Source organism: Lonchura striata, chromosome 35 (assembly GCF_050655825.1).
Source record: "Lonchura striata isolate lonStrDom1 chromosome 35, ASM5065582v1, whole genome shotgun sequence".
Classification (NCBI taxonomy): domain Eukaryota; kingdom Metazoa; phylum Chordata; class Aves; order Passeriformes; family Estrildidae; genus Lonchura; species Lonchura striata.
This window is the reverse complement of record NC_140737.1, coordinates 9,529,547-9,556,153: the sequence shown is the minus strand read 5'-3', so window position 1 is coordinate 9,556,153 and position 26,607 is coordinate 9,529,547. Positions and strand designations below refer to the sequence as shown.

Sequence of the window (26,607 nt, the reverse complement as noted above, 5' to 3'; positions counted from 1 at the left end):
AGAGCTAAGGGCATGCGTTTGAATGGAATGAGCTTTCTCTTTCTGACATGTGAGCAATGCCATGGAATTTCCCAAACCAGAGAAATAGGGAGGCCTGGCAGCAGCAGCTTCAGACACAGACACAGCAATGACACAGAACAGGGCAGGGCAAGAGGCTGACAAAACTCTAGCCGCTACTTGCAATGAAGTACCTTTGTTTCCAGTTCTAATCTAGCCACTATTAATATATATAGAGTCCAAAAGACTAAAAATACTAGTAATAATAATAACTGTACCATTAATAGCAAAAATAGAGGTAATAGAAATAATAAGAATTAATAGTGGTAATAAAAGCTCTACCATACTTATACCAGGTTTGCATGGCCAGGTTTTGGTAAGGGAGGAGCTCTAGGAGCAGCTTCTGTGAGAGCAGCTGCTCCTCCATGTCCCACAGAGTCAATTCCAGCTGGCTCCAGGACAGACTGGCTGCTGGCCAAGGCTGGCCCAGTTAGAAATGGTGGTAACACCTTTGGAATAAGAGATTTAAGGAAATGGATGATGCTGGAGTTGTGACTGTGAGCAGGGAGGAGCAGGGTGAGGACCTGTGAGGGGAGCAGCTCTGCACACCCCCAGGGCAGGGCAGGGCAGGAGGGGCAGGAGCTGCTCCAGCTGCTGGAGCTGATTGCCCTGAGATTCCCTGGTCAGTCCCTGGGGAGGCAGCTGGGCCCTGCAGCCCGTGGAGGGCACAGAGGGCAGAGATGCACCTGCAGCGCCTGGAGGAGCCCGTGCTGGAGCAGGAGGATGCCTGAGCGGAGGCTGCGACCCCATGAGAAACCTGTGCTGGAGCAGGGACCTGGCAGGGACCTGCAAACCCCTGGAGAGGAGCCCACGCTGGAGCAGGGCCCTGCCAGGACTTGTGAGCCCATGGAGGAGCGAGCCACGCTGCAGCAGCTTGTGGAGAACTGCTGTCCGTGGGATGAACTCACCGTGGAGAAGTTCATGGAGAAGTGTCTCCAGGAGGGACCCCTGGCACAGCAGGGGAATGACTCCTCTCCCCAAGCAGCAGGAGAAACAACCGGGGATGAACTGACCAGAGCCCCCATTCCCTGTCTCCCTGCACCCACTGCGGGGGGAGGTAGAGCTGGGAAGGAGGGAGGGAAGGGCAGAAGGTGTTTTTAAAGCTTGGTTTTACTCCTCACTATCCTGCCCTGATCCAGATAGCAATAAATTCCATTAATATCTCCAATTTTGGAAATGTTTTGCCCATAATGGTATTTGCTGAGTGATCTGTCCCAGTCCATAGCTCAACCCATAAAGCCTTCATTCTGTTTTCTCTCTGCTGTCCATCTCTGGAGGGGAGTGAGAGAGCAGCTTTGGTGGGTGCCTGACATCCAGCCAGGGTGAACAGCCAACACTTCCTTTCCTTCATTCATTCTTTCTTTCCAGAGGTCACTGTGAAGGGGTTGAGTGGGGCTTTGACAGAGGGAGTGAAGGTGGTGGGGAGTGGTGGGGACAGAAGCCACAGGGACGAGGGACAGGCATCAGAGGGGCCTGGGCAGCTGGCAGGGGGCACAGCCTGTCCCCTGGCCCAGCAGCAGCCCCGTGCCCTGCCCAAGGCGCTCCTAGCAGGGGCTGGGCCCCAGAGGCAGGGGGAGACCCCAGTCCCGGGGCAGCGTTTCTGCCCCGTCCCCTGTCCAGCCCAGCCTGCCCCATGTGTGCAGTGACCGCTGGCACGGGCTGCCCTGGACACTGTGACCTGCTGGGGACACTGAGAGCTGCCCCGCTGTGACACTGCCCTTGGGATTGCACAGGCACCAAACAAACCCCAGCCAGCACCGCCCCTTGTCATGTCCCAGGCACTGGAGAGCATCAGAGCCAGCTCCACTCCTGGTGATGTCCCAGGCACCAGGGCACATCCCAGCCCCAATCCTGCTGATAAACAGATTTCAGGGGCACAAAAACAGTTGCAGACTTCCCATACTTTAGGGATCCATTAAGCACAGGAAAACGGCAAAGATTCATTTGTCACGTATGCATGGGAAAGTCAGAAATGTCAGAACGAGGAAGACTTATTTTACTTCCTCATTTTGGAGACTCCTCCCCAAAATGGCCCCGGGAACAGTACCACACATGCTTAATAGCCTTTTTGCCAATTAGCATATGAAGCGGAGCAGAGGAAGTGACAGGGATATGAATATGCATTCATATTTTGTGTATTCAAGACCTCTGTAAATCAAAAAGCTTTGTAATACCTGTGATTTTTGCAGTGTGCATTAGGGAATTATCCCACGTACTGCCCAGCTGTCTCAATAAACATACACTTTCTAATTTTAAACTCTTAGAGAGTTTTTGTCTGTCTCAGTTGGATATCGATATTAGATTGATATTCATATTTTAGTAAATCATTGTCTTAAAGAAGTCCTAGTATGTGTATTAACATGCCTTTTCTTAATATTCTAATAATTATTGTTGCATTGCTTCAAGATAAACTGGTATGATTCAAGGAATATCCACTGAGGTACACACAGAGATTGGATTTTTCATAAGCAAAGTGCAGTTGTAAAGTTTTTTCACTGAATTCTGCCACTTGTCATCATTTTAAAAGTTAAAAGTCAGCTATTAAAGTCAATAAAAAATTTCTAACTTCTAACAAAGGGAAAAAAGTATATGGTTTGCACTAGATAAAATATAAATACAGAAAATATCTCCCAACCGAGTTCCTTGCCCTTATCAAAACATCTCCCAATCAAGTTCTTTGCCCTGAACCTGGCTGGTAAAGAAAAATATTATCAGTAAACCTGGATGAAAGTTTGCATAAGTTAATAGTATTCAAAATACATGTGCTGTTCCTATTATTATTTCTTAGACAAAGAAAAAAGGGGAAAGGGGTTGGATTGAGGGCACACCCTCCTCCCCTCTGAGTCTGTTCTCATGTTTTACAATAAATCCTACAACAGTACAATGCAGCTGCCTAAAATATGGACACTGGAAACCACAGACAGCATTAAAAATGATCACCTGCCTCATGGACAGTTCATAGAAGGACTTGATTTGTTTACAAATTATTTCTCATGTTTACAAACAGTTTTTCTGTTTACAGACTCTTTTGTGGGAGTTCGGTTTTTTTCCAAGGGATCAAGTGCTGAAAGGTTGTTTTATAAAATTGGGTTTTTCTCTAAGGGTTAAATGGGCTCAGGGTTAAATAGCTTTCTGCTTTTAGAGATAAGTTCAATTTGTAACCAAGAAACATTATGCCTGTGGCCTGAGTTCTCCCCTAACAGTTCCTGGAGGGGAATGCTGCAGCTGCAGTTTAAATTAGATGCACGCTGTCCTCTGTCCCCATGTTTGCAAAGGGCCCCTGCAGACGGGTGACAGAGAACAATAAACAGAATTTTATAAAGAAAAGAAGGGTGAGGTGTTCCCATGATTGACAGGGGTCTTGACCAATCAAATATCCCCCAAAACTGCAGGCACCTCACAGGCCAGAACCTGAAGGGGCGTGGAGCTCAAACCAATGAGAGCTTCCAGGCCTGGTCTTTCAAATGCCCTGTGTAAGGGGGAGCTTGGGAAATAAAATCTCTCTGTTGCCCCATGAACTCGGGAGGAGCAGTCTTTGTCTCCTGTGCCCTCGCTGCCCCATGAGACCAAAGAGATGTTCGCCAGGGCCCACCATGTTTGTGGCCGTCCATTGCCCAGCTGAGCAGGCAGCCAGTTGTGTTTGCAGTGAGCTGCCACAGGAAGACACACAGCAGCTGGAGATTTGAATAGCAGGGCTTGGGCCAATTCTTCTTCTTTCAGAGTGCAAGAAAGACGCAAAAGCACAAGGAAACATGGCAGTGTTTCAGTGGAGTCTCTTTGTCCTGTGAAGTTCAGTAGTTGTTGGTGTTTCTGTGCTGCTGCTAATCCCTTCCATGAAAAAATCATCCCAGGAAGGAGCAACAACATCTGACACGCACCAAGTGTTGCCCCCAGTTGCTCCAGGTGCTGCTACCAACAGCCCCTGTAGGACGGAGCACAGCCCCCAGTGCACACCAGCTTTGGCTTCCCTCGGGCAGAGAAGCCCTTTTGGGGCACAGGTTTCTGGGGCAGGAGACGGGCACCGGTGCTGCCAGGGCTCGGGGAAACTCTGCTTGGCCGGGGACTGTGCCTCACCTGCTGCTGTCAGCGCTGCCCGGGCCCCAGGGCTCAGAGCAGCATTCCTGCCCTGGCCCACACGTTCCCGGTCTGTGTCCCACGGCCGTGCTTAGGATGGCCACCGTGTGGGACGTGTCCCGAGGAGGCCGTGCCAGCTTCTGTGGAGGCCCCGTGCCCTTCCCGCCGCGGCTGCGTCGGCAGCTGCGGGGGCTCCTGCTGCTCTGAGCCCGCAGAGCAGGGCAGCGTTTGCTGATGGGCTGAGCCCTTCCTAAAGATCCTGTTGGGCTGTCTGACACACCTGGGGCAAGGCATTCCTTCCACCCTGGGCCACTCTGGGGGGCTGGGGGTGGCCCCAGGGCAGCTGGCAGTGCGTGCAAGGGCCCTTGGTGACACGGTGCAGCATGGTCACCGTGGAATGGAACGGGACAGGGATTCCAAGGGCCCTTGGTGACACGGTGCAGCATGGTCACCGTGGAATGGAACGGGACAGGGGATCCAAGGGCCCTTGGTGACACGGTGCAGCATGGTTACCGTGGAATGGAATGGGACAGGGATTCCAAGGGCCCTTGGTGACACGGTGCAGCATGGTCACCGTGGAATGGAACGTGACAGGGATTCCAAGGGCCCTTGGTGACACGCTGTGGCAGAGGTGTTGGCAGTTACAAGTTACAGTTACACTCCACAGTGCTCGGTGCACACGACGAGAGAGGACGGGAGAGAGCGGTGCTGTGAGGAGCCCTCGCACAGCTACTTGTTCCTTGCTGACCCAGAGCTTTCCCAAGGTATTATTCCTGCAGGTGAGCTCGTGGCCAGACCAGAGCACTTGGTGACCCCTGGCCTTCCCGAGGCAAATCTTCTGCAGCTGCCCTCGAGGGCAGACTGTGGCATTTGCTTTTCACTGCCCTTGACAGGAGTCTCCTGTCCTTGTGGCTGGAGCCCCCAGGACCAGAGTGCAGGACTTGCTGTCCTGTAGCCTTGCCAAGACTTCACTCTTGCAGGTGCCCTCAAGGCACGACTGCAGCACTTGCTGACTCAGACCTTTTCCTTTTCACTTTCTGCAAGCAGCCATGAATCCAGGCAGTGTCGTAGAGCTCAGACCTGCGAGCGTGCCCAAGCTGGCCTGGGGGAAGGAGGAGAAAGAAGGCCCTGGAGCTGCCCCAGCACAGCAGCCTAAAGAGCTGGAGCAGTTCCAGCCACGGCAGAAGGGTGAGTGGCAGAGCTGGGCCACAGGGCTGGTGCTTGCAGCCAGCTTGGCCCCATGCCATACCATGCCATGCCATGCCATGCCATGCCATGCCATGCCATGCCATGCCATGCCATGCCATGCCATGCCATGCCATCCCCTGGGGCCATGCCCATGGACAGGATGGAATAGGGGCCGGGCAGACACCCCACAGCCGTGCTCCGTGCCCTGGGCCGTCGCGGGGCTGTCCCTGCCTGGGCAGCGCAGGGCTGGGCTGTGTTCTCCGGCCTCTCCCGCAGCCCCTCAGCTCGGGCTGCGCTCGCTCTTTGCCAGGTGCAGCCGTGCAGCGCACACGAGAGCAGGAACGCATCCGTGGCCGCTTCCGCAGAACAGCGCAGGTACCTGCAGCCATCCCCACCTGGGCTGGGCCTGCTGGCACTGCTCAGCCCAGCACTGTGCTCGGAGCACTCCATGCAGCATCCCGGGCTTCTTGCCCTTCTGCTGCAGATGGTTTGCAAATTCATGAAGAGGATTCGGGAGGAAGAGAGCAGCGCCATGGGCACTGTGTTCAGAGTGTACTCTCCCATCTTCAAAACCAAGACCAGCGCTGCCCTGCTGGATATGCTTGTGGAGGAGGGTCCTTCCAGCCCAAAGCAAGTAAGCAGCCTGTGGCCTGGCTATTCTTCTCCCAGCAATTTCTTGGCCTCCCAAGCCACGCCTGCTGCTCCCTGGGAGCCTTTGAGGCCATGGCAGTGTGGTGGCAAGAGAAGCACTTCTCTGGGGCAGCTGGGCACATTCCTTCCTCCGGCAGCTTTCCTAGTCTCCCCTTCCTTCTCCAGGTGCCTGCCATGGTGAGGTACATCCACCAGTGGCTCGTGGCCAATGAGTTTCCTGAATACAATCTGTACAGGCCCCTTCTGGATCTGACAGAGGCACAGCCCTCTGACGTGGTGATGGCTCTCCTGCGTGTGGCCCCATTGTGTGACAGGTACGGGGCCCACCTGCCCAGAGGGCTCAGGGCTCAGCAGCCCTTCCCCCTGTGCAGCCTGTCCCAGGTGTCTGACACAGAGAATTCCAGGGCCCTCTGGCTGCTCCCTTTGCCAGCCCTGGCCCCTGCCAGCCCCCCAGCGTGCTGCCATGCTTCCCCCCTGCCCCTCAGGGGCCAGTGCCCACAGGGCTGGGCTGCCTGCGTGCTGCCAGTGAGGGGCAGTGGGCAGAGGCAGGGCTGGCAGAGCAGCTCAGCTCCCTGCTGCCGCCCAGGCCACGCTGCTGTGTCCCAGACTCCTCTGAGACAGAGCTCTGACCCCACAGAGCTGCTCTGGCCATGTGGAAGAGCATCATGTGCTCGCTGAGGACTGCAGAGCCGGCCATGCTCGTGCTCCTGGATGTGCTGGGGAGCTGGCCAGAGCACAGCACGTGCACCTCCGATGGGGACCACGCGGCTGTCCTTGCCCTGGCTGTGAGTTTCTGCCTTTGCTGGCCCCAAGGCCATCTCTCCAGCAGCTCTCCATCCTCCCTTCCCCACGGCGTCTCCCTGCCTCAGGCGCTGGTCTGAAACCTGGCCTCGGGGCAGCTCCAGGGCCACCAGGCCCGGTGCTCCCCCTGTGTCTCTCCGGGCATCTCCCTCCCGTGCTCGGGCCCTGCCACACGGACACCTCGGCACTGAGCGCTGTCTCAGGCTGCTCTGTCCTTTGCAGGCAACCGTGGTGATGTGGAAGATCCTCCAGCTGCCCTGTGTGCCACATGTAGTGACCGTGAATTTCCCCGGCCTCTTTGTGCATCTGCTCTTCCAAGTGCTCTTCAGCACTCTGGATGTGCCAGAGGAGGTCGATACCTTCTGGAAGGGATGCCAGCAGCAACACGGTCTTGCCACCAGCCCCAGCAGGTGCTCCATGCCAGTCCTCCTGTCCCTGCCATGTGCCCAGGGCAGGGGCCAGTGCTCCCAGTGTAACCTCAGCTTTGCTCTGTGCACAGCTTTGCAGAGCAGACCCTCAAGGCCCTGCTCTGCCAACTTCACTATGAGGATGTGGTGGTGGCCATGGAAGAGAAGCATGGATGGGACACACTGCTCTCTGCTGACACTCACCACTGTGCTGTGGGCGTGCTGGCCAGGTGAGACCCCCTGCTCCCCAGCTGTCCCCGGCATGTGTGCCCTGTGCCCGAGGTGCCCCACACAGTCCCCGTGGCCGTGGGCCAGAAGGCCTTGTCACCAAGGGACGGCCAAGGAGGCTGCAAAAGGCTGGGAGAGGAGCGTGCCCAAGAGCAGCAACCTCCCAGAGGGCTCAGCTGCCCCTTGCAGGGTGGTGGAGAAAGGCCAGACCTCTGTGAGGCAGTCCTGGGAGAGGTTTGCCCCCGCTGGCTGAGGGCTTTGACTCGTGTTTCCTCCTGTCAGAGAAATGCACCGCGCATCCGAAGCCGCGTGTTCCAGGATTGCGTTCCACCTGCTCGGGCTGCTCAGCAAGGACACGCCGTGCCGGGATTTGGCCACCCTGGCGTTCCTTGTGGAGGTGAGCCTGAAGGCCGGCGCTGCCTCGCTGAGCTGCCTCCCGGCTCTCTGCCCTCTCTTGGCCGCAGTGCCTGGGACGGAGCCCGCGCCCTGTGCTGCTGCCTGGGCCTGGCCCTGGGCGGTTCTGGGCTCCCGCCGGCCGCTCCCCCGTCACCGGCCTGTGCCTTTCAGATCCTGGAGCACCTGAACTTGAGTGAGTGCCGTGACAGCGTCCTGCAGTTCTTGTCCAAGCACCTGCAGGGCGAGTGCAGGGGGAGGCGTCGCTTGGCACTCCGAGGCCTCGTGGCGCTCGGCACCACCAGTGTCTCGGTGAGAAGAGCGCAGGGGCTGAAGCCGTGCTGCCAGCGTGGGGCTGGGGAAGGCAGTCCCTGGGGCTTGGCTGGCCTTGGGGCACTGGGGCAGCTGCTGCCAGCTCTCCTGCCTCCTGCTGCAGCTGCCCCAGGGCATTGGCACAGGCCTTTGGCCCCTGGGCCCTGTGGCAGCAGGATGTGTTTCACACACTTGTGTTCCACAAGTAGATGGCCATAAGGATGTGGAGCCTGCATGAAAGGCTCGTGGAGCTCCTGAAGGAGGATGACAGCGTCATGCTCAGGATGACCACGGTTCTCCTCAGGGGTTTGTTCCTGTGCAATGGTGCCCCAGTAACCAGCACCCTCGCCCTGCAGCTGGCTGAGGCGCTCCTGCCACTCTTTGACAACGTAAGGCTCTGAGCCTCCAGCCACGGCCAGCGGGTGCTGCCTGCACACTTTGTGCCCTGTGCACTCACAGGCTGTGCCCAGGTGGGCCTGAAGCAGCTGACGCTGAGGCCTTTCTTCCTCCCATCCATACAGGAGGACAGCGAGGTGCAGTTGTGCTCCATGTTTATCTTCAAGGAGATGCTGGATGTTTTTCCAGAAGAGGAAAAAAAGGTCCTGAAAGCACATGTGCGCCAGAGCCTGGTGTCACTCTTCTTCCACTGCCACGATGAGAACCAGCGAGTGGCAGAGGTGAGGACTCGGCAGCTGCCGCTGGCCCCTGGCAGGGGCTGGGCTGGCCCTGCCCTGGCGCCTCGCAGGCTGCAGCTCCTGCTGGCCTTGGCACAGGGACGGGGTCCTGCGCCCTGGGCTGTGGGGCCATCTCCGCGTCTCTGCTGCTCTCCAGGCTTCTCAGGAAACACTGCTCTGTGCGGCCGAGTTCCTCAGGAGGAGGGACCTTGAAGAGCTGGTGAAGAACCAGAAGCTGTGGCAGTTCCCCGAGTGCCTGGTAAGGAGGGCCGGGAAGCCGCAGCCCCAGCCTGGAGCAGCCCCTGAGCGCGGTGCTCGGTGTGCGGGCTGGCAGCTGTGCCCCTGCCCGCTGCTGCAGCCCGAGGCCGCGCGGGCTCTGCTCCAGGCTCCTGCGGCCCCAGCCGGGTGCCCATGGAGCCCCGGCCCGGGGGGCTGCGGGGCCAACCCTTCCCTCCTGCCGCTCTCTCCAGCTGGCAGAGGACAGCAGCAGCGTGGCCGAGCACCTGCGCCGGGCCCTGCCCTACCTGCAGAGCCCACAGGAGCCCCTGCGAGAGGCGGCCGTCAGGTTCATGGGTGAGCCACGAGCCGGGCCAGGAGGGCGTGTGGGCACAGGGCTGGCGGCGCCGCTGGCAGGGAGCTGTGCCCTGGGCCTGACAGGCTCTGTGTTCCCAGGGACGGCCGGGCGGCACCTGAGGGGGAGGAAGGAAGAGCTCCAGCTCCTCTCTGAGGGTGACCAAGGGCAGCGGGCTGCCAGCGGGGGCTGCCGGGGGAGCTGCGAGCCCTGCCCCGGCTGCGGAGGGCTCTGCTCCCTGTGCGGACCAGGGCCGGCGTGGGCAGAGCACACAGAGCTTTCAGGGCACCTGGGGGATTCGTGGCCAGCAGCTTCGGGCTGATCCAGCTGGTCCCTGCTCCCTGCTGGCCATGGCCAGAGCCGGCTGGGATGGCCCTGGCACAGAGTCCCCTCGGGTCCCCTCAGATGTGGGAACTGACCATGGCTCTGTTCCTCTCTCTTTCAGCCCTTGAAGGCTTGGAAAATGACATCAGTGTCGACGTCGCAAGCCTGGCAGTTCAAACACCGTACATCGTCCAGGAAGCAGAGAGAGCTCCATATTCCATCTTTGACAGCCTGCGTGATCGGCTCTGCAGGGCATGGAGGAGACGGCCTCGTCTGTCGAGGCTCGGCTGGCTGCGCTGCTGGAGCTCTGCACAGAGCTGATTCCAGAGGCTCTGTCTGCTGGGGCCACCTGAGCCAGCAGGAATGTTTTGTTTCGTTAAGATTGTTCTTTTCTTTCTTTTTGTTTTTCTTTAGCATGTTAATATAGGATGTGTTGCTATAGACAGACTCCCAGGATCTTTCTTTGGCTGTCCAGGCTCTGCAGGGCTGAGGGGAAGAGGGAGAAAAGGGTTCCTGGGCTCAGCAAGCTGCCCAGGCATGCAGGGTTGCAGGGAAAATGGCCAGAAGCCCCTTGGCCTTTGGTGGTTCTGCTGAAGCCTCTGTGCTGCCCACAGAGCAGATGGGCAGGGGCTGGAGCTGTGGGGATCACTGTGAGAGCGGTGCCTGGAGATGGCCACAAGCCCTGTCCCAGGCAGGAAGCGCCATCCGTGTCCTCCTGCCCGTGTGTTGCTGGCTGGATTGCTGAGGGCTCCCAGGTGCCTCTTGGTGGGGCTCCTCTGGAGCTCCTGTGGGGCTGTGGCGCTGCTGCCGGGCAGGCTGGCCGGGCTGGGGAGACCCTGAGGGGACGGGGCCACAAAGGGATGAGGGGCTGCGGGAGCCCTGACAGGACAAGGCAGTGGGAAGGCACGAGGGGGATGTGTGAGGGAGAGGGTAACGTTGGCTCGGGGAGGAAAGTGGGTTGGAGCCAAAGAGACCACTCACCCCGATGTTCGTGTGGCAAACAGAGCACATTTATTCTCAAGCCCTTCCTTCTAAAGGGCCTTTGAAAACCCGGTCTGGATTATTTCACTGCTCTGATCTCTGTGCCCCTTCAGATTCTGGCCTGGGCAATGCCTGCAGCCTTGGGAGAGATGTGATGGGCCCGGCCCCTGTCAGTCAAAGCAGGGCTGGTACATTCACCCCGTACAAGCCAGCCTGCGCGGTGACACGGCAACAGAGTGCGAGGCACAGCTCCGGGAGCTCCCCGTGAACCTCAGCTCTGGGACCACTGTCTGCCCCAAGCTTCAGGGGCTGCAGTGGGAGCCCGGCTGGGCTCTGCCCTGGGGCCATCCTGCAGGGACAGCTGCAAACAGGGAGCATTCCCTGCCACAAAGAGCCAAGGCAGGGCTGCAGGGCAGCTGCTCCAGCCCCAACTGCACTGCTGAGTGCTGTGCTCTGGGGCTGGGGCTCCCCGCACAGGGGACTGCACTGGTGTGCCAGAGGAGACAGAGAAGCTGCAGCTTCAGCCTAGCTGAGGTGGGTGCGTGGGCTGGGAAGAGTGGGGAGGCTCCAGGGGATTCACAGAGCTCATTCTGCTGCAAGGACGAGGAAAAAGGAGCGGGAACTCAGCAGTGAGGAGAGCTGGGGGCTGGAGAGCAGCTCTGAATGACACTAAAATCCCACCAGACCTCTTGAGACATTGCTGCTCCTCAGCCAGTGACAGGATGAGTCCCTAAGCCTGGGGCTCAGCCTTCCTCATGGGGAGGGGCACCAAGGAAGGCAACAGTGTGATGGAGACTAGAATGGGCTGGGAACTCACTGAGGGAAAAGAGGAAGCAGTTGGGATGTAAAAGGCAGGGAGAAGAGAGAACAGTTCAGAGAAGGGCTGAGCTACTGCTTGAGCAAGCTGCAAAAAGTCATTTGGGGTCATCCCAGATTGATTTCATTTCAGAAGTTATTGAACAAGTTTATTTTTTGGGTGGCTGCATGTTTTCTTGAGCTGTATTGCTAAAATGCTCAAGCCAGTCTGTGCTGCAGGGCACCCCATTTCTCCTTTGGCTGATTGCAGCCCCGTGCTGAGCTCCAGCAGGGCCCTGGCAGAGCCCAGAGCAGCCTCAGCACCCGCAGAGCCCGGCTGCAAGGAGAGAAACCAGAAAGCCCTGTCAGCTGAAGGCTCCTGTCCCCTTGTCCCAGCCACCCGCGGTGCCCAGGCCATGCTGGCCGTGCCAGAGCTGTGCCCAGAGCTGCCCATCTCTGCTGCCTTTGGGAGCAGAGCAGGAGGGCAGGACATGTGCCCAGCCTGCAGCCAGCCACGGCACCTCCAGCCCTCAGCAGCTGCCCAGAGCAGGACGCTTCTGTGCTCGCTGCCATCTCCCCAGAGCTCTGATCCCACCATCCCCAGCAGACAGGACCCACCTCACGCCATCCCCCGCTGGAAGAAAAGCTGCTCCCAAACGATGCCCTCAGCCTTCTCCAAGGGCACAGCCCATCCACTCTGCAGCTGCTCCCAAGCACGTCCTGATCCAGACTGGACTCCACCTGAAACGCTTCCTCTAGAAAGACAAACATCAAATTATGGAAAATAGGTTACAGAGAAAAAGGGGAACAAGAAAAAAGGTCAAAGATCTTATCTCTGTCAGGGCCCTAAGGAAGGCCCAACCCCTGCATGCTAGGGAAAAACCCACCATGGTTGGGGAATCCCAGGCTTTCTCCCTTCCCCTGCACTGCCCCCATGGTGATCCCAAAGCAAACAAGGGCAGTGGAGCAGCCCAAGCCCTTCCTTGCCTGCAAAGCAAAGCAGCCCCTGCACAGGGTCTTCAGTCCCACCTCTGCTCCCACCATGGGGGTTTGTTTGTGTCAGGCTGGCTGCCCCAGCCCAGCCCCAGTCCGGGGCACAGTGGGTGCTGGGGGCTGTTGGCAGGGCCAGGAGCCCACTCCCATTTCGTACCCACCCCAGCCCATGCCCCCAGCCCTGCCAAAAGCAGCCTGGCAGCCGACTGAAGGATCAGCTGCATCCGCCCCAGCAAAGGGGGAACCTTTGGTTCCCGGCCAGGCTGTGCAATGCCCAAATCTGGGAGCATTCCCCTGTGTCCTCACTGTCCCCAGCAGCAGCCCCACCTGGGACAGCTTCTCCAGGGGCTCCTTCTTCCCTGGGCCAGACCAGGTTGTCAGGGCTCTGCCCAGGGCCCCAGCCATCCATGAGCCATGGCAGGCAAAACCAGGGGGATGTTGGCCACCAGTGCTTGCCACACCAGGTCTCCAGCTCAGCTCCAGCCCATGAGCTGTGTTCCCTCCTGCTGACCCCTGCTCAGAGCTACAGGCAGGACAAAACCTGTCTGGTTGGCTTTGCTACTTAGTGCCAAGAGATGTGTGGAGCTGTTACCTGCCAGGCCCCTGGATCCAACTGTGCACTTGGATCTCTCCCATCTTCTAGGGCAGAGGAACATGGATCACGGAAAATCTCTTCTAAGGATGGCCTGTCCAAGGGCTGCATGGACAAACACCTCTTAATGACATCCTGGCATTCTGGGGAGAGAAACCAGAAATCACCAGTCATTTGGAGAAGTTGCCCCCTTTTCCCGTGCCCAGGCCATGCTAGGTGTGCTTAGAGGTGGGCCTAAACTTCCCCATGGATCTTCTGTTTGGAGGAGAGCAGGAGAGCAGGACATGTGCCACCTCCTCAGCAGCTGCCAGACCAGAATGCCCATGAGCTGCTGCTGTCTCCCAGCACTGGTATTGCTCCCGAGGCCAGAGATGAGGATCCACCTTGAGAGAGCCATGGTGGGAACAAGATCTGACCCCAGATATCTCCTGGCCCCTCCTGAACGGGTGCTTTCCCATGACCAGGTGGTGCAGCAGAAGGTCCAGGGATCAGATCGTTGCTGCCTCGCCGTGGTAGCCTTGCTGGTGGATCCACTCTGGTGGGCTGTAGGACAGGGTTCCTGTGGAACACAGACACAGTTCATCAGGGGGATGCTGCAGCCTCCAGCACCTGGCAGAGCAGCCCCCGCGCCTCCTCCTCCGGCAGGAACCCCCGCTCCGCCAGGAAACCCGACAGGTCCTGGCACCGCTCAGGATGCTCCAGCACCAGCACAAAGCTGTCGGGGAGCTGAAGCCACTCCAGGAGCTGAATGACACCAGCACAGCCAGAGGAGACCTTGTCCAGCAGCACGATCTCCAGGGCTGCGCTGGTGCCGTGGGGCTGCGGGAGGAGCACGATGCCGTCAGTGGGGCTGATGCCGTGCCGGGGGTCGGGAACCCCTCGGCCAGCCCGGGATGCTCTGCGCCCTACGCTGGCCCCACGCCCGCTCTCCCTCCAGGCGTCCTGGCAGCTCCCACCCTGCCGGGCCCCGGCTCAGCCCCGCCCGGCACGGCCCGGCTTCTGCCGCTGGCCCCGCTCATCACCAGCTCGCCCCGGTGCCGGACGCGGTTCCCTGGCACCCTTTTGATGGCCACCTGCGAGCCGAGGGCAGCAGCGGGCTGAGCTCGCCGCCTGCCCCGCACAGCCCCATCCTTCTCCTCCTTCTCCTTCTCTCCCTCCTCCTCCTCCTTCCCCTCCTCCGCGCCCGCCGCCGGCCCCGCCGCTCCCCGGGCGCCGTCCGAGAGCCGCGTGGCCGCGCAGCCGCCGCCGCAGCCACCGCTGCCCAGCAGCGAACCCGCCGGGGCCGCTCCTGCCGGGCCTCCTGCGCCTTCCCTGCGGGCGGGACGCGGCTGTCAGCGCTCGGCCCGGGCCAGGAGCGGCCCCGAGCGCCGCCCGAGCGCCCCGGGCCGGCCATGCCCCGGCGTTCTCCCCCAGCATCCCAGATTCGCCGTGAAATGGGAACCCTGAGCTTGTGGAAGTGCCTGAAGGATGCCCTGTTCCTCTGCAGGGACACTCGGGCTGAGACAGGAGCCGGAGCCCTCTCTGGGGAAGCCTCCTCGGAGCTGGAATTTGTGCCGTGCTGGGAGAGGAGGAGGAGGGGAGAAGGCTGGCGCTGTGTGGCAGGAGCAGGAGGTTTGGGCCGCAGGACATTCCGTCTGCACCGCTGCCCCGCAATGGGCGGGAACGCTGTGGGGAAGGCTGGGGGACACTGGAGCGGAATATGGATGGCACTGGGGGGACTGGGAGGGCCTGGGAATGAACTCAGGTGTATTGGGGATGAACTGGGCTGTACTGGGAGGGACTGGAGGGGAACTGCGGCTGTACTGGGCTGTACTGGGGATGAACTGGGCTGTACTGGGAGGGACTGGAGGGGAACTGCGGCTGTACTGGGCTGTACTGGGGATGAACTGGGCTGTACTGGGAGGGACTGGAGGGGAACTGCGGCTGTACTGGGCTGTACTGGGGATGAACTGGGCTGTACTGGGAGGGACTGGAGGGGCACTGGGGTTGTACTGGGCTGTACTGGAGATGAACTGGGCTGTACTGGGAGGGACTGGAGTGGTTGAATGGCTGTTCCCACCCGCACTGCCTCCCATTTGCCGAGGCTCCCGCCCATCACAGCCCCAACCAATCAGCGCCATGGATCATGGCTTTGGGGGCAGGGCCTGGGGTCTGCGCCATCTTTTTTTTTGCCTACAACTCCCGTCATGCTCTGCGGCCCCATAGAGCCCCATTAAAGCCGGGACTACAACGCCCGTCATGCCCCGCGCTCCACAGAACCCCGGTACCGCCCCCATCTGTCCCATCAGTGTCCCCCAGACCCTCCGGGACCCCCAAGTGCTCCTCAGTGTCCATTCGGGACCCCCAAAATTTTACTGGCAAAGTACAAAAGAACAAGGAACTTTGGAAAAGTGTTTAATGCAAATCCAATCCAACTTAAATCACTTGTCACAGCTGTAACTTCATTCCCTCAGCCCATTTAGCCTGGAAAGCCCTAAACACTGAAGTTATTCAGGTACTCAAAACTGTTCCATATAAAGAGCATTAGAAGGAGAGGAAAGAGAGAGGCAGGAAGACAGAAGCTCCAGAAAGACACACATGTGGCTCCCAGCTCCTGGGGCTCCAGTGTGGGCAAGACACAAACCCCAGGAGAAGGCAGAGTCCATATCAGGGGCTGACCTTGTGCTCCTTGGTTTTAAGCCCCTGGGCCTTCGTGGGCCTCCCCCCAGCTGGGACATCTGATATCTCAGGTGTTCAGAGCTGGGTCAGCGCTGTCCCATCAGAGTGACTGATTGACAGCTCAGCCCAAGGTGTCTTGGGACATTGATCTCATTCAGCCTCTGACAGCGACCACAGTGACACTGGGGAACCTCATGGAGCCTCATGGAGCCATGGGTCAGTTGTGACAAGGCAGGTCCAAGGACACCCTGGTGACACTGGGGAACCTCATGGAGCCATGGGTCAGTTGTGACAAGGGAGGTCCAAGGACACCCTGGTAACTCTGGGGAACCTCATGGAGCTGTGGATCAGTTGTGATACTGTGGGGACCTTGTGGAATCAGAGGGGACCATTGGGAAGCTCCCATGGATCCAAGGGCCCAGGGTGACCCTGTGGAGCCCAGAGTGTCCCGGAGGAGCTATTGTGACACTGTGGGTCCCCATGGAACCAAGGGAACATGGGACAGGCTGATGCCTTAAGTTTTAGCTTCCATATTTTCCCAATTCTGTCCTGTATCTGTAACTCTGAACTTCATGCAGAGTGTCAGCAAGTTCTCCTCACGGTGTAGTCAGACAAAACAATCCTTTTCCAGCCTGAGAACCAAGGACACCGCTGCAGCTTCAGGCCCAAAAAGTGAAAACACCAGCGAATTGAGGAGAGCAGAGTGCGAGGGTGGGACTGCATAATCTGAAGGTGTAATTGGACAATTAACCCCAATATGGAAATGAACCAAATCTTACAAAATTGTGAAAACGTGTGACCTGGTGTCCATCCTGGGTGTACCCTCAGCCAGGCCCTTGTACTGCCCAGGTGAATTCTTTGAAGGCCTTTTTAATAAATCCCCACTTTACTCCTGTAACACTGTCCAGGCTCTGCTCTAGGTGGCCTCTCAAGGCATCAAGGCCTGGCTGGCTGGGCCACCTGGGGGCCACCTGACAGGTCCAGCTGACCTTGGCATGTCCAGGGCTGCTGCTCATCTGCCCCTGGAGCACTGGGGCTCGGTGCTCTCCTTCCTGTGGAAAGAACTGTCCTTCTCCTCCAGGTGCCCATGCCCAAAATTTGGATTCCTCTTCTTAGTTTGCTTCTATGCAAAGATTGTTCCCAGATGAAATCTGCCAGGACAGACAGACCTGGCTGGCTTGGCCACCCAGGGGCCACCTCTCATCTTCCTGTGAAACACTGGGACCCTGTGCTTTTGTTTCTTATGGGAAAAAAGCACCTTTCACATCCAGGCACCCATGGCCAAAGTTGGAAATCCACCTCCAGGATTCCCTATATCCAGGGATTTCTCCCAGGTGAAAGCTTCCAGGAGAGACAAGTCTGTCTGGCCTTGGTCTCCAAAGAGATGATCCTTATCTGCCTTTGAAACAATGGGGCTTTGTGCTTTCCTTTCTGATGAAAAGAACTCTTCTTCCTGCCCAGGTGCCCATGGCCAAAACTGAGATTCCACCTTCAAAATTCTGAATATCCAAGGATTTCCCCCAGATGAAAGGAGAGACAGGTCTGGCTCTCTTGGCCTATGGTGACCACCTCTCATCTTCTTCCAAAACACCTGGGCTCCACGCTTCTCTTTCCTATGGGAAAAACCATCCATCTCGACCAGATGCCCATGGCCAAAGTTTGGAATCCTCCTCCAGAATTCCCTAGGTCCAAGGATTTCTCAGTGACAAAAGCTGCCAGGACAAACAGGTCTGAATGGCCCGGCCTCCCAGGAGCCTTCTCTCTCTGCTTCTGCCCCTGCAACACGGGGGCTCTGGGCTTTCCTTCCTATGGAAAAGAACCATCCTTCTTAACAATGCAGAAATGGCCGAAGTTGGTGTTCCACCTCCCAAATTCCCTATATCCAAGGGTTGCTTTCAGACAAAAAAATACCAGAACAGAGAGGTCTGGCTGCCCTTGGCCTCTGATGGTCACCTTTCATCTGCCCCTGAAACACCGGTGTTCCGTCCTTGCCTTCCTATGGAAAAGAACTGTCCTTCTCCTCCAGGTAGCCAGGTCTGAAACTGGCATTCCACCTCTAAAATTCCCTATATCCAAGGACAAAATCTGCCAGCACCATCTGATCTGGCTGCCCTTGGCCTCTGGTGGCTGTGGCTCATCTGCCCCTGCAACGCTGGGGCTGGGTTGTTCCCTTCCTGTGGAGACCATGGTGGCACGGTGAGGACCTGGTGGAACCATGGAGTCCATTGTGACACTTTGGGGCCATGGTGACACCGCGGAGCTCCATGGAACCCAGAGACCACCATGACTCTGTGGGGCCTTGTGGAACCATGGAGACCATTCCGACTCTTCAGAGCCTCGTGTCACCAAGGGGGCATTGTGACACCTCAGGGCCTCCTGGAAGCAAGGGACCATTGGAACACTGTGAGGCTCCATGGAATGAGGGGAACAGGGAACAGGTCTGGCAGGCTTGGCCTCCCAGGGGCCACCTGACAGGTCTGTCTGATCTTGGAATGTCAAGGGCTGCTTCTCATCTGCCCATGAACCACTGGGGCTTCGTGCTTTCCTTGCTATGAAAAAGAACTGTCCCTCTTTTCAGACATCCATGGACAAAATTGGTATTTCCCCTAAAAAATTTCCTGTATGCAAGGGTATCTGCCAGAAAAAAACCTTCCAGCTCTGGCTGGCCTTGGCCTCTGATGGTCGCATCTCAGTTGCCTCAGAAGCACTGGGGCTCTGTGCCTTCCTTCCTGCAGAAAAGAACTGACCCTCTTGTCCAGGGGCCATGGCAGGAACTGGAATGTGGCTGCCAAAATTCCATCTATCCTAGGATTGCTCCCAGACTAAAGCTGCCAGGAAGGACAGTTCTGCCTGGCCTTGGCCTCTGGTGATATGAGCAGAAGGTTTTCATTTGCAAACACCTTGGAGAGGGCCCAGAGATCTCCTGAGCTGGGTTTTGCAGGCCTCAAGAACATAACCCATGTATGGAGGCTGATGTGCCTGGGCTCAATTGTGAAGAGACTGAGGACAGATCAGGAATGGCCTGGCAGGGCTTGAAGGGTGGATGTGGAAATGGTGGAGCTTTTCTCCATAGTGAGAATCAGGCAGGGAGAGAAATTATGCCACAAATGCAGCTGGGGAAGTCCAGACTGGACACAGGAGGAGAAAGGAATTTCCCTCCCAGGGCAGGGCTGTGGTGCAGCACGTCCCCAGCAGGAGCCTGGAGCAGCCCAAGGCTTTGTGTGTCCAGGCAGGGGCAGCAGGAGGCAGAGCTGCCAGCAAAGGAAGGGCCAGCGAGGTGGGGCAGCCGGGGGTGACGACAGCCTGCAGGGACAGAGGCGCAGGGCAGGGACACCGTGGGACAGCCTGGGCTGCAGAGGGCTCAGGGATGTGCAGCAGCTGCAAGGCCCTGACAGAGCCAACCTGTGCAGCCCTTTGGCCATGGCTGCTGGCCCTGGGCCTGAGGCCACGAGGGGACAAGTGACCCTTGCAGCCCTGGGGCCTCAGTGCCTCCTTGTCCCTGCTCAGCAGCCTGGCAGGGGCCGCCCCATGGTCCTGCCCTTGGCACTGCACATCCCCACATGCCAGTGCCCATCCCGGGAAGAGCCCTGAGCAATGAGGGAGGGACAGGATCTGCCTTGCCAGGGGCTGGGGCTCAGGCCTGTGCCCTTTGCATTCCTGAAACACATCCAGGTTTGCTCAGCACCAGAGACACCTTCCCCTTGCTTGTCTCTTGCTGTCATCTCTGCTCCAGCATTATGCTCTACTTAGGGACACTTTCTCAGTCGTTTCCCTCAGTGGGACCCATTAAAAGTCCAAGAAACTTCAGTGTTTCAATCACACTTTGAGTTCTTGAGAAGTTTTTTGAGCACACTCTCTGGGAATGAGACTAATGAAAACAACAGCAGCCCCTGAGAGGGTCATTAAAGTCCTTGTGCTGTGTCTGTGCAGCTGAGCTGGGCCGGGCTCCTGGCACAGAGGGTGATCCTGGTAACCAAGCAGAGCTTCAAAAGCACATTTCTCTTGCTGAGCAGCTCTTCTGCCAGCCCAGCAGGGCTGGGGCACTGCCTGCAGCCAGCCCGGGCACAGCACAGAGGCACAGAGAGCTTCAATCAGTCAGGGCTGGGAAGGGGCTGAGAAGTGCCTGGGGCAGAATCACTGCCAGCCCTTGGCACAGGAACCTCTGGCTGCAGGACAATGCAGCTGCAGCTCCTGGAGAGATCTCCTAAAGCTGGAACATCCCAATGCCCACAGATCCTGTGAGTACTGAGTATTTCTGGTGCAGGGGAGGTGAAATGCTCATGAAGCTCTGACATACTGAGGGCTTCTGATTAGTCATATATTTCCAAGACAAGGATTTTGATAAAAATGTGGAAATTTCCTAAGAATTTGTAGTCAGCTGTGTACTATTGAAGAGTGGCAGGGAAAGAAGGATAAATATTAAAGGTTGATTATGAATATTGACAAGTGCATGAGACGTCTGAACTGTTACTTTTAGTGATCAGTAGGTTCACAGGAGATCCCTATTGTGCTTTCAGCCGCTCTGCACATGGACAGCAGCAGCATCACTTTTGCTGGAGCCATCAGGCTCAGTCTGAGCTGTCCTTTCTCCAAGCTGCAAACAGAGCCTGCCCCCAGCCAGTGCCCTGCAAACAGGCAGGGTTCTGTCAGGCCAAGGAGAGTGCACAGAGATTTGGGTTTTGGGAGTGCTGGCAGGGAGAGATGAGGCACAGGGAAACACCTGCAGGAGGAAAATCTCCAGGAAGCAGAGAGAAGATCAGGGAAGGAGAGAAAACAAAACCCAGAAATGCTGAGGCAGGGAGAGTTTAGAGATGCCCAGAGGATCCCCTCCAGTGCAGCCCCTCCCTCTGCACAAGCCCCCTCCCTCCTGTGCCCCAGCCAAGCCTCTGCCCTCAGGGCCGGGGCTCCCAGGCGTGCAGCCCCTCCTGTGCAGGCAGAGCTGCAGCAGAGCCGTGGGGCAGCTCTGCAGCCCCGGGCCCAGTTCCCTCTGCAGAGCACAGGGCTGGGAGCAGCTGCCCGGCACTGGGGGCTCTGGCAGGGGCACAGCTGGCTCAGGGTGACACAGCTGTCCCCAGTGTCCGGCTCTGGGCAGTGCTGGCAGTGCAGCCAGGGAAGGAGCTGCATCTCCCTTCATCCAGTGCCATCAGAGGGACACTTGGAAGTGTCCCTGAGATTTGAGCCCAAACTGGGAGCTTCAATGCAGGGTGCAAACCTGTCCTAGAGCATCTTTGAGTCATAAGGTTGATAGGGAAAGGCAGAGGTGTTGTGACCCTGAAAATGCTGCTGGGTTGGTGAAATGAGCAACGTGAGTCCTTGGCTCCAAATGGTGGAGCTGGACTTTGGTGGATCCATCTGCTCTCAGCCGTACCTGGTGACATTTTAGGGGAAGCGTGGGAAGGTTATCATCCTCTAACTGAGAGTGGTTAAAGCCCAGAGAAATTTGAACATGTCAGAAGGACAGACCATCTCCCCTCAGTCTCCACTTATCACTTTGCCTCACAGAAATTGCTTTCTTCTCCCTGGGAGAAGGAGAAATGCTTCAGTTTTCTGATACCCAAGAACACAAGAAGAGACATCGTGGGAGCTTAAAAAGTAATCTGCAGAACTCTTGAACAGAAAAATATGCCCGTGTGTGTCACAGAAAAAAGAGGTGTATGTGAAATGTCTTTGATTTTACTTAGAGATATCTCCTTTAACACTTCACTGTCCTTTCTCCATGACCAGGTGCCCATGTGCAGCCACTGCAAATGTCCAACAGCAGTTCCATCAGCCATTTCCTCCTGCTGGCACTGGCAGACACGCGGCAGCTGCAGCTCCTGCACTTCTGCCTCTTCCTGGGCATCTCCCTGGCTGCCCTCCTGGGCAACGGCCTCATCATCAGCGCCGTAGCCTGCGGCCACCACCTGCACACGCCCATGTTCTTCTTCCTGCTCAACCTGGCCCTCAGCGACCTGGGCTCCATCTACACCACTGTCCCCAAAGCCATGCACAATTCCCTCTGGGACACCAGAACCATCTCCTACACAGGATGTGCTGCCCAAGTATTTCTGATTTTCTTTTTTCCTGCAGCAGAATTTTATCTCCTGACCATCATGTGCTACGATCGCTACGTGTCCATCTGCAAACCCCTGCACTACGGGACCCTGCTGGGCAGCAGAGCTTGTGCCCACATGGCAGCAGCTGCCTGGGCCAGTGGCTTTCTCAATGCTCTCATGCACACAGCCAATACATTTTCTCTGCCCCTGTGCCATGGCAATGCCCTGGGCCAGTTCTTCTGTGAAATTCCCGAGACCCTCAAGCTCTCTTGCTCCAAATCCTATCTCAGGGAACTTGGGATCATTGCTGTTAGTGCCTGTTTATCATCTGGCTGTTTTGTGTTCATTGTTTTCTCCTATGTGCAGATCTTCAGGGCTGTGCTGAGGATCCCATCTGAGCAGGGACGGCACAAAGCCTTTTCCACCTGCCTCCCTCACCTGGCTGTGGTCTCCCTGTTCTTAAGTACTGCCACATTTGCTCACCTGAAGCCTGCCTCGGTGTCCTCCCCATCCCTGGATCTGGCCCTGTCAGTTCTGTACTCGGTGGTGCCTCCAGCCCTGAACCCCCTCATCTACAGCCTGAGGAACCAGGAGCTCAAGGCTGCAGTGTGGAGACTGATGACTGGATGCTTTCAGAAACATTAAAATTCTGGCCAATTTCTGAAAATCACTTGTAATACATATCATCTTTGGTAAATCTTGTAGGTTTCATTATCGAGGTTCTTTTTACTTTGTTTTAGGTTTTTCAAATTGTCCACAAAAAAGTATCATTGTTTGTGCCATTTCTAATTTTGTTACTCTACACCTTCCCTGTGGCCACAGACAGTCAATGATGGGCTGCACTCTTGGTGGCTTTCAAGGAACTAAATTATCTCCCAGCAGAGTTTTCTGAAGAGATGCCCTTTTGTTGCCTTCTCTGGAGCAGCAGCAGCAATGTCTGTGTGCAGAGCTGGGGCAGATCAGTGCTGGCACAGCAGCTCTGCTCCTGCTGGCCACACCATTCCTGGTGAATGGATCCAGGCCAGGAGACATTGGCCTTCTTGGCCACCTGGGCACACTGCTGGCTCATGTCCAGCCTGCTTTCCATCAGTCCCTGCAGGTCCCTTTCTGCCTGGCTGCTGTCCAGCCCCTCTGTCCCAGCCTGTAGCGCTGCAGGGGTTGTTTTGCCCAAAGTGCAGGACCTGGCACTTGGACTTGTTAAACCTCACCTTGTTGGGTTTGGGCCCTGGATCCAGCCTGTCCAGGGCCCTGTGCAGAGCCCTTCTACCCTCCCACAGGTCAACACTCACACCCAGCTTGGTGTCATCTGCAAAGATGTCATTGGTTCCAAGGGGCTCCTCAGAGTCACAATGTCCCTTTGGTTACACCAGGCCCTGCACTGTCACACTGGTCTCCTTGGTTCCATGGGCCCCAAAATGTGACAATGGACTCCTTGGTTCCATGGGGCTCCACAGTGTCACAATGTTCTCGTTGGTACCACAGTTTCACAGTGGCCCCTTGGTTCCATGGGGCCCCAGGGTGTCACAAAGGCCCCATGGTCACACGAGGTCCCACACTGTCACAATGCTCTCTGTGGTTCCACAAGTCCCCTCAGTGTCACAATGGACTCCTTGTTTCCACGAGGCCAAACAGTGTCACAAGGGCCTTCCAGATTCCCTGAGTCCCCAGAGTTCACAGTGGCCCCTTGGTTCCACAAGGTCCTGCAGTGTCACAATGTCCCCTTGGTTCCACGAGGCCCCACAGTGTCACCATGGCCTCTGTGGTTCCACCAGGACCCAGTGTCACGGGGACTCCCTGGTTCCATTTGACCCCAGAGCACCACAATGGAGCCCTGGTTCTATGGGGCTGCACAGTGTCACCATGGTCCTCTTAGTTCCACGAGGCCCTGCAGTGTCACAATGGCCCCAGAGTGTCCCAATCATCACAGAATGACAGAATCAAATAGTCTGGAAAAGACCTTTGGGATCATCAAGTCCAACCAATGCCCTAATACGGACTTGTCACCCAGACCATGCCACTGAGTGCCACTGGAAAGGGACAGTGACTCTGCCACCTCCCCCCTGGCCTGCCCATTCCAATGCCCACTCACCCTTTCTGTGAAGAACTTCTTCCTCTTGTCCAGCCTAAATCTCCCCTGGTGCAGCTGAAGGCTGTGTCTTCTTGTCCTGCCCTCCAGCAGATCCACACTCACACCCAGCTTGGTGTCACCTGCAAATTTAGGGATGGTGGGCTCGATCCCCTCACCCAGATCTTCGGTTAATGATGCCAGCACCATGCTCCATGTTCGGAAGGTGTTAAACGGGACTGGGCCCAGCACAGATCCCTGGGGACAGCACCAGGGACTGGACACCAGCTGGGTGCAGCACCATCCCCACCCCTCTCTGGGCCCAGCCTCCAGCCAGCTCTTCCATCTCCCAGCCAGGAGGGAACCTGCCCAAGCCATGGGCTGCAGCTTTTCCAGGGAATGCTGTCAGAGACAATGTCCAAGTCCACATGGACACATCCACAGCCTTTCCCACATCCACAGGTGGGTCACCTGGTCATAAAAGGAGATCAGGTTGCTCAGGCAGGACCTGCCCCTCTTAAATCCACGCTGGCTGTCTCTGACCCCTCGGCCATCCTGTGGGTGCCCTGTGGTGGCTCTCAAGGTGATCTGTTCCAAAACCTTGCCGAGCACCGAGGTCAGGCTGGCAGGCCTGGAGCTCCCCAGATCCTCCTTCCAGCCCTTCCTGGGGATGGGCTCCCACTGGCACCTCCAGTGCTCTGGGACCTCCCTGGTGAGCCAGGACTGATGGCAAATGGTGGGGAGCAGCTTGAGGAGCTCATCCACCAGCTCCCTCATCCTCCTACCATGGATCCCATCCCATCCCATACACCTGTGAGCATCTGAGTGGTTCAGCAGGTCACCAGCTGCTTCCTCCTGGATTTCAGGGCCTGTTCTGCTCCCTGTGTCCATCTACCAGCTCAGGAGAACTCTTGTCCTGAGGACAATCTCTCCATATATTGAAAATTGAGTCAAACAAGGTGTTAACTACCTCAGCCTTTCCCTTATCTTTAGTTACTCTTATTTCCACTGCATCCAATAAAGAGTAGAGGTTCTCCTTATACCACGTTTTGCTATTAATCATAGACACGTTTGTTATTATTTTTCACAGAAGTGTCCAGGTTAATCTCTAAGTGAAATTTCACCTCTTTCCTTTTCTCTTTCTGCATGATGTAACAATCTCCTTAAACACTTGCTAAGTTGCCTGACCTTCTGTCCAAAGTTAATGCTCTCTCTGCTTTCCCCTGAGTTCCCACAAAGGCTCCATGGGCAGTCAGGACAGTGATTTTCCTCACCAGGGCATCTTTTGCCACACTGTGACAGGCTGCTCCTTCCTCCTTAAGATTGCTTTTTCAAAATGTGTCCATTGTTCCTGAACCCCTTTGTTTTTAAGGGCTCTTTCCCTTAAAAAAAAAATCAGTACCTGATTTTGTACTCCCCAAACCTGCATCCTAAATAGGCCAAAATCTGCCCTTCCTCTTTCCAGTGTGGAGGTTTTGTTGCTGCCCCTCCTTCTTTCACAGATCATTGAAAACTTGATTATTTCATGGTCCCAGTGCCCCAGGCAGCCTCCGACCCCCACATCTGCCACCAGCCCTTCTCTGTTTGTGAACAGCAGGAGACAGAGCTTTCCTTGGGAGTGGAGTGTTACCAAAAATTGGGTAAAACAGAAAACTCCTTAACACCAGTGCAGCATTATAAGCAGCATTCTTTATTCAGGGGGATACACGGGGGATAGCTCCTCCCAAAGCTGAGCATGCTGAGTACAGGAAAGTTTCTGTTCATATTCTGTATTTTGCACACATATTCATTAATTGTCCTGGACTAAACACACATGTGATAATAATTTCCCCAAAATCATTAACATATTTCCCCTCCCCTTTACCCATGTGTTCTTCTGTCCTGGGGGTCTCTCTGGTGGTTTCTGGTGGTCGGGGACCCCAATGTCCCTGTGGGCCTGGCTGAGCTGGCAGGACACTGAGGCTGGTGAACTTCCAGTTCCCCTTGTCCCACAGTGGGCATTGTGGGGTCTCCATAGACCTGGGGTTTTGGGGAACAAGCTCCAGGTGTCGACTCACTTGGTGGAGACAATTTATCATCTGGTTACATGAGGTCAAAGAGTGGGCTATGACATCACATGAGTGATCTATGACAGAATGGTCCATGACATCACAGAGTGGTTTATGTGAGGCCATCAAGGGGTTATGACATCATAGGCCAGCTCTGTGACATCCCAGAGCAGGCTTAGAGATCACAGGACAGAGCTCTGAAATTGCAGAGCAGACTTTGACATCACAGAGTTGGCTGTGACATCAGAGACAAGCTGTGTGACATTACAGATTGGGCTGTGATATCTCAGAGAGGCTGTGTGACATCCTAGAGGGGCTGTGTGACATCCCAGGAGGGCTCTGTGAGGTCACTGGGTTGGTCACTCAGCCCCAGATCCCCCTCACATTTTCTCCCAACAGGTCCAATGCTGTTCATCCCCAGCAGGGTCCCTGTCCCCTGGTATCCCCCCGGTCCCCCTGGAGCCACAGCCTCCACCAAAGGATGTTCCACAGGAACCACCCCAGAGCCTGACATGAGGGCAAGGGGCCAGGGCTGTGTGACCAGGAAATCAAGGACGTGGATTATCCAGGTCCCTGTGGCCTGGGTTGAGTTCCCCAGGGCAGGAAAGATGTCTGGCAGGTGGAGCAGGCTTAGGGAAGGGCCTCCAAAGTGGGGCTGGAGCCCTTGGGCTGTGAGCAGAGGCTGAGGGAGCTAGGCTTGTCCAGCCTGGAGCAGGGAAGGCTGAGGGGCTCCTCATCCCAGCCTGGCAGTGCCAGCGAG

General features: G+C 56.8%; 1 protein-coding gene across 1 annotated transcript; it reads left to right on the top strand.

Annotated features, from left to right (window-relative positions):
- The first annotated feature begins 21,446 nt into the window (after window positions 1-21,446).
- On the top strand, window positions 21,447-22,467 carry LOC146764363 (olfactory receptor 14A16-like). Its single transcript, XM_085565300.1, has one exon. It carries the CDS (start codon window positions 21,447-21,449, stop codon window positions 22,377-22,379), a length of 933 nt encoding a protein of 310 aa, XP_085421426.1. The 3' UTR covers window positions 22,380-22,467.
- The last annotated feature ends 4,140 nt before the right edge of the window (window positions 22,468-26,607 follow it).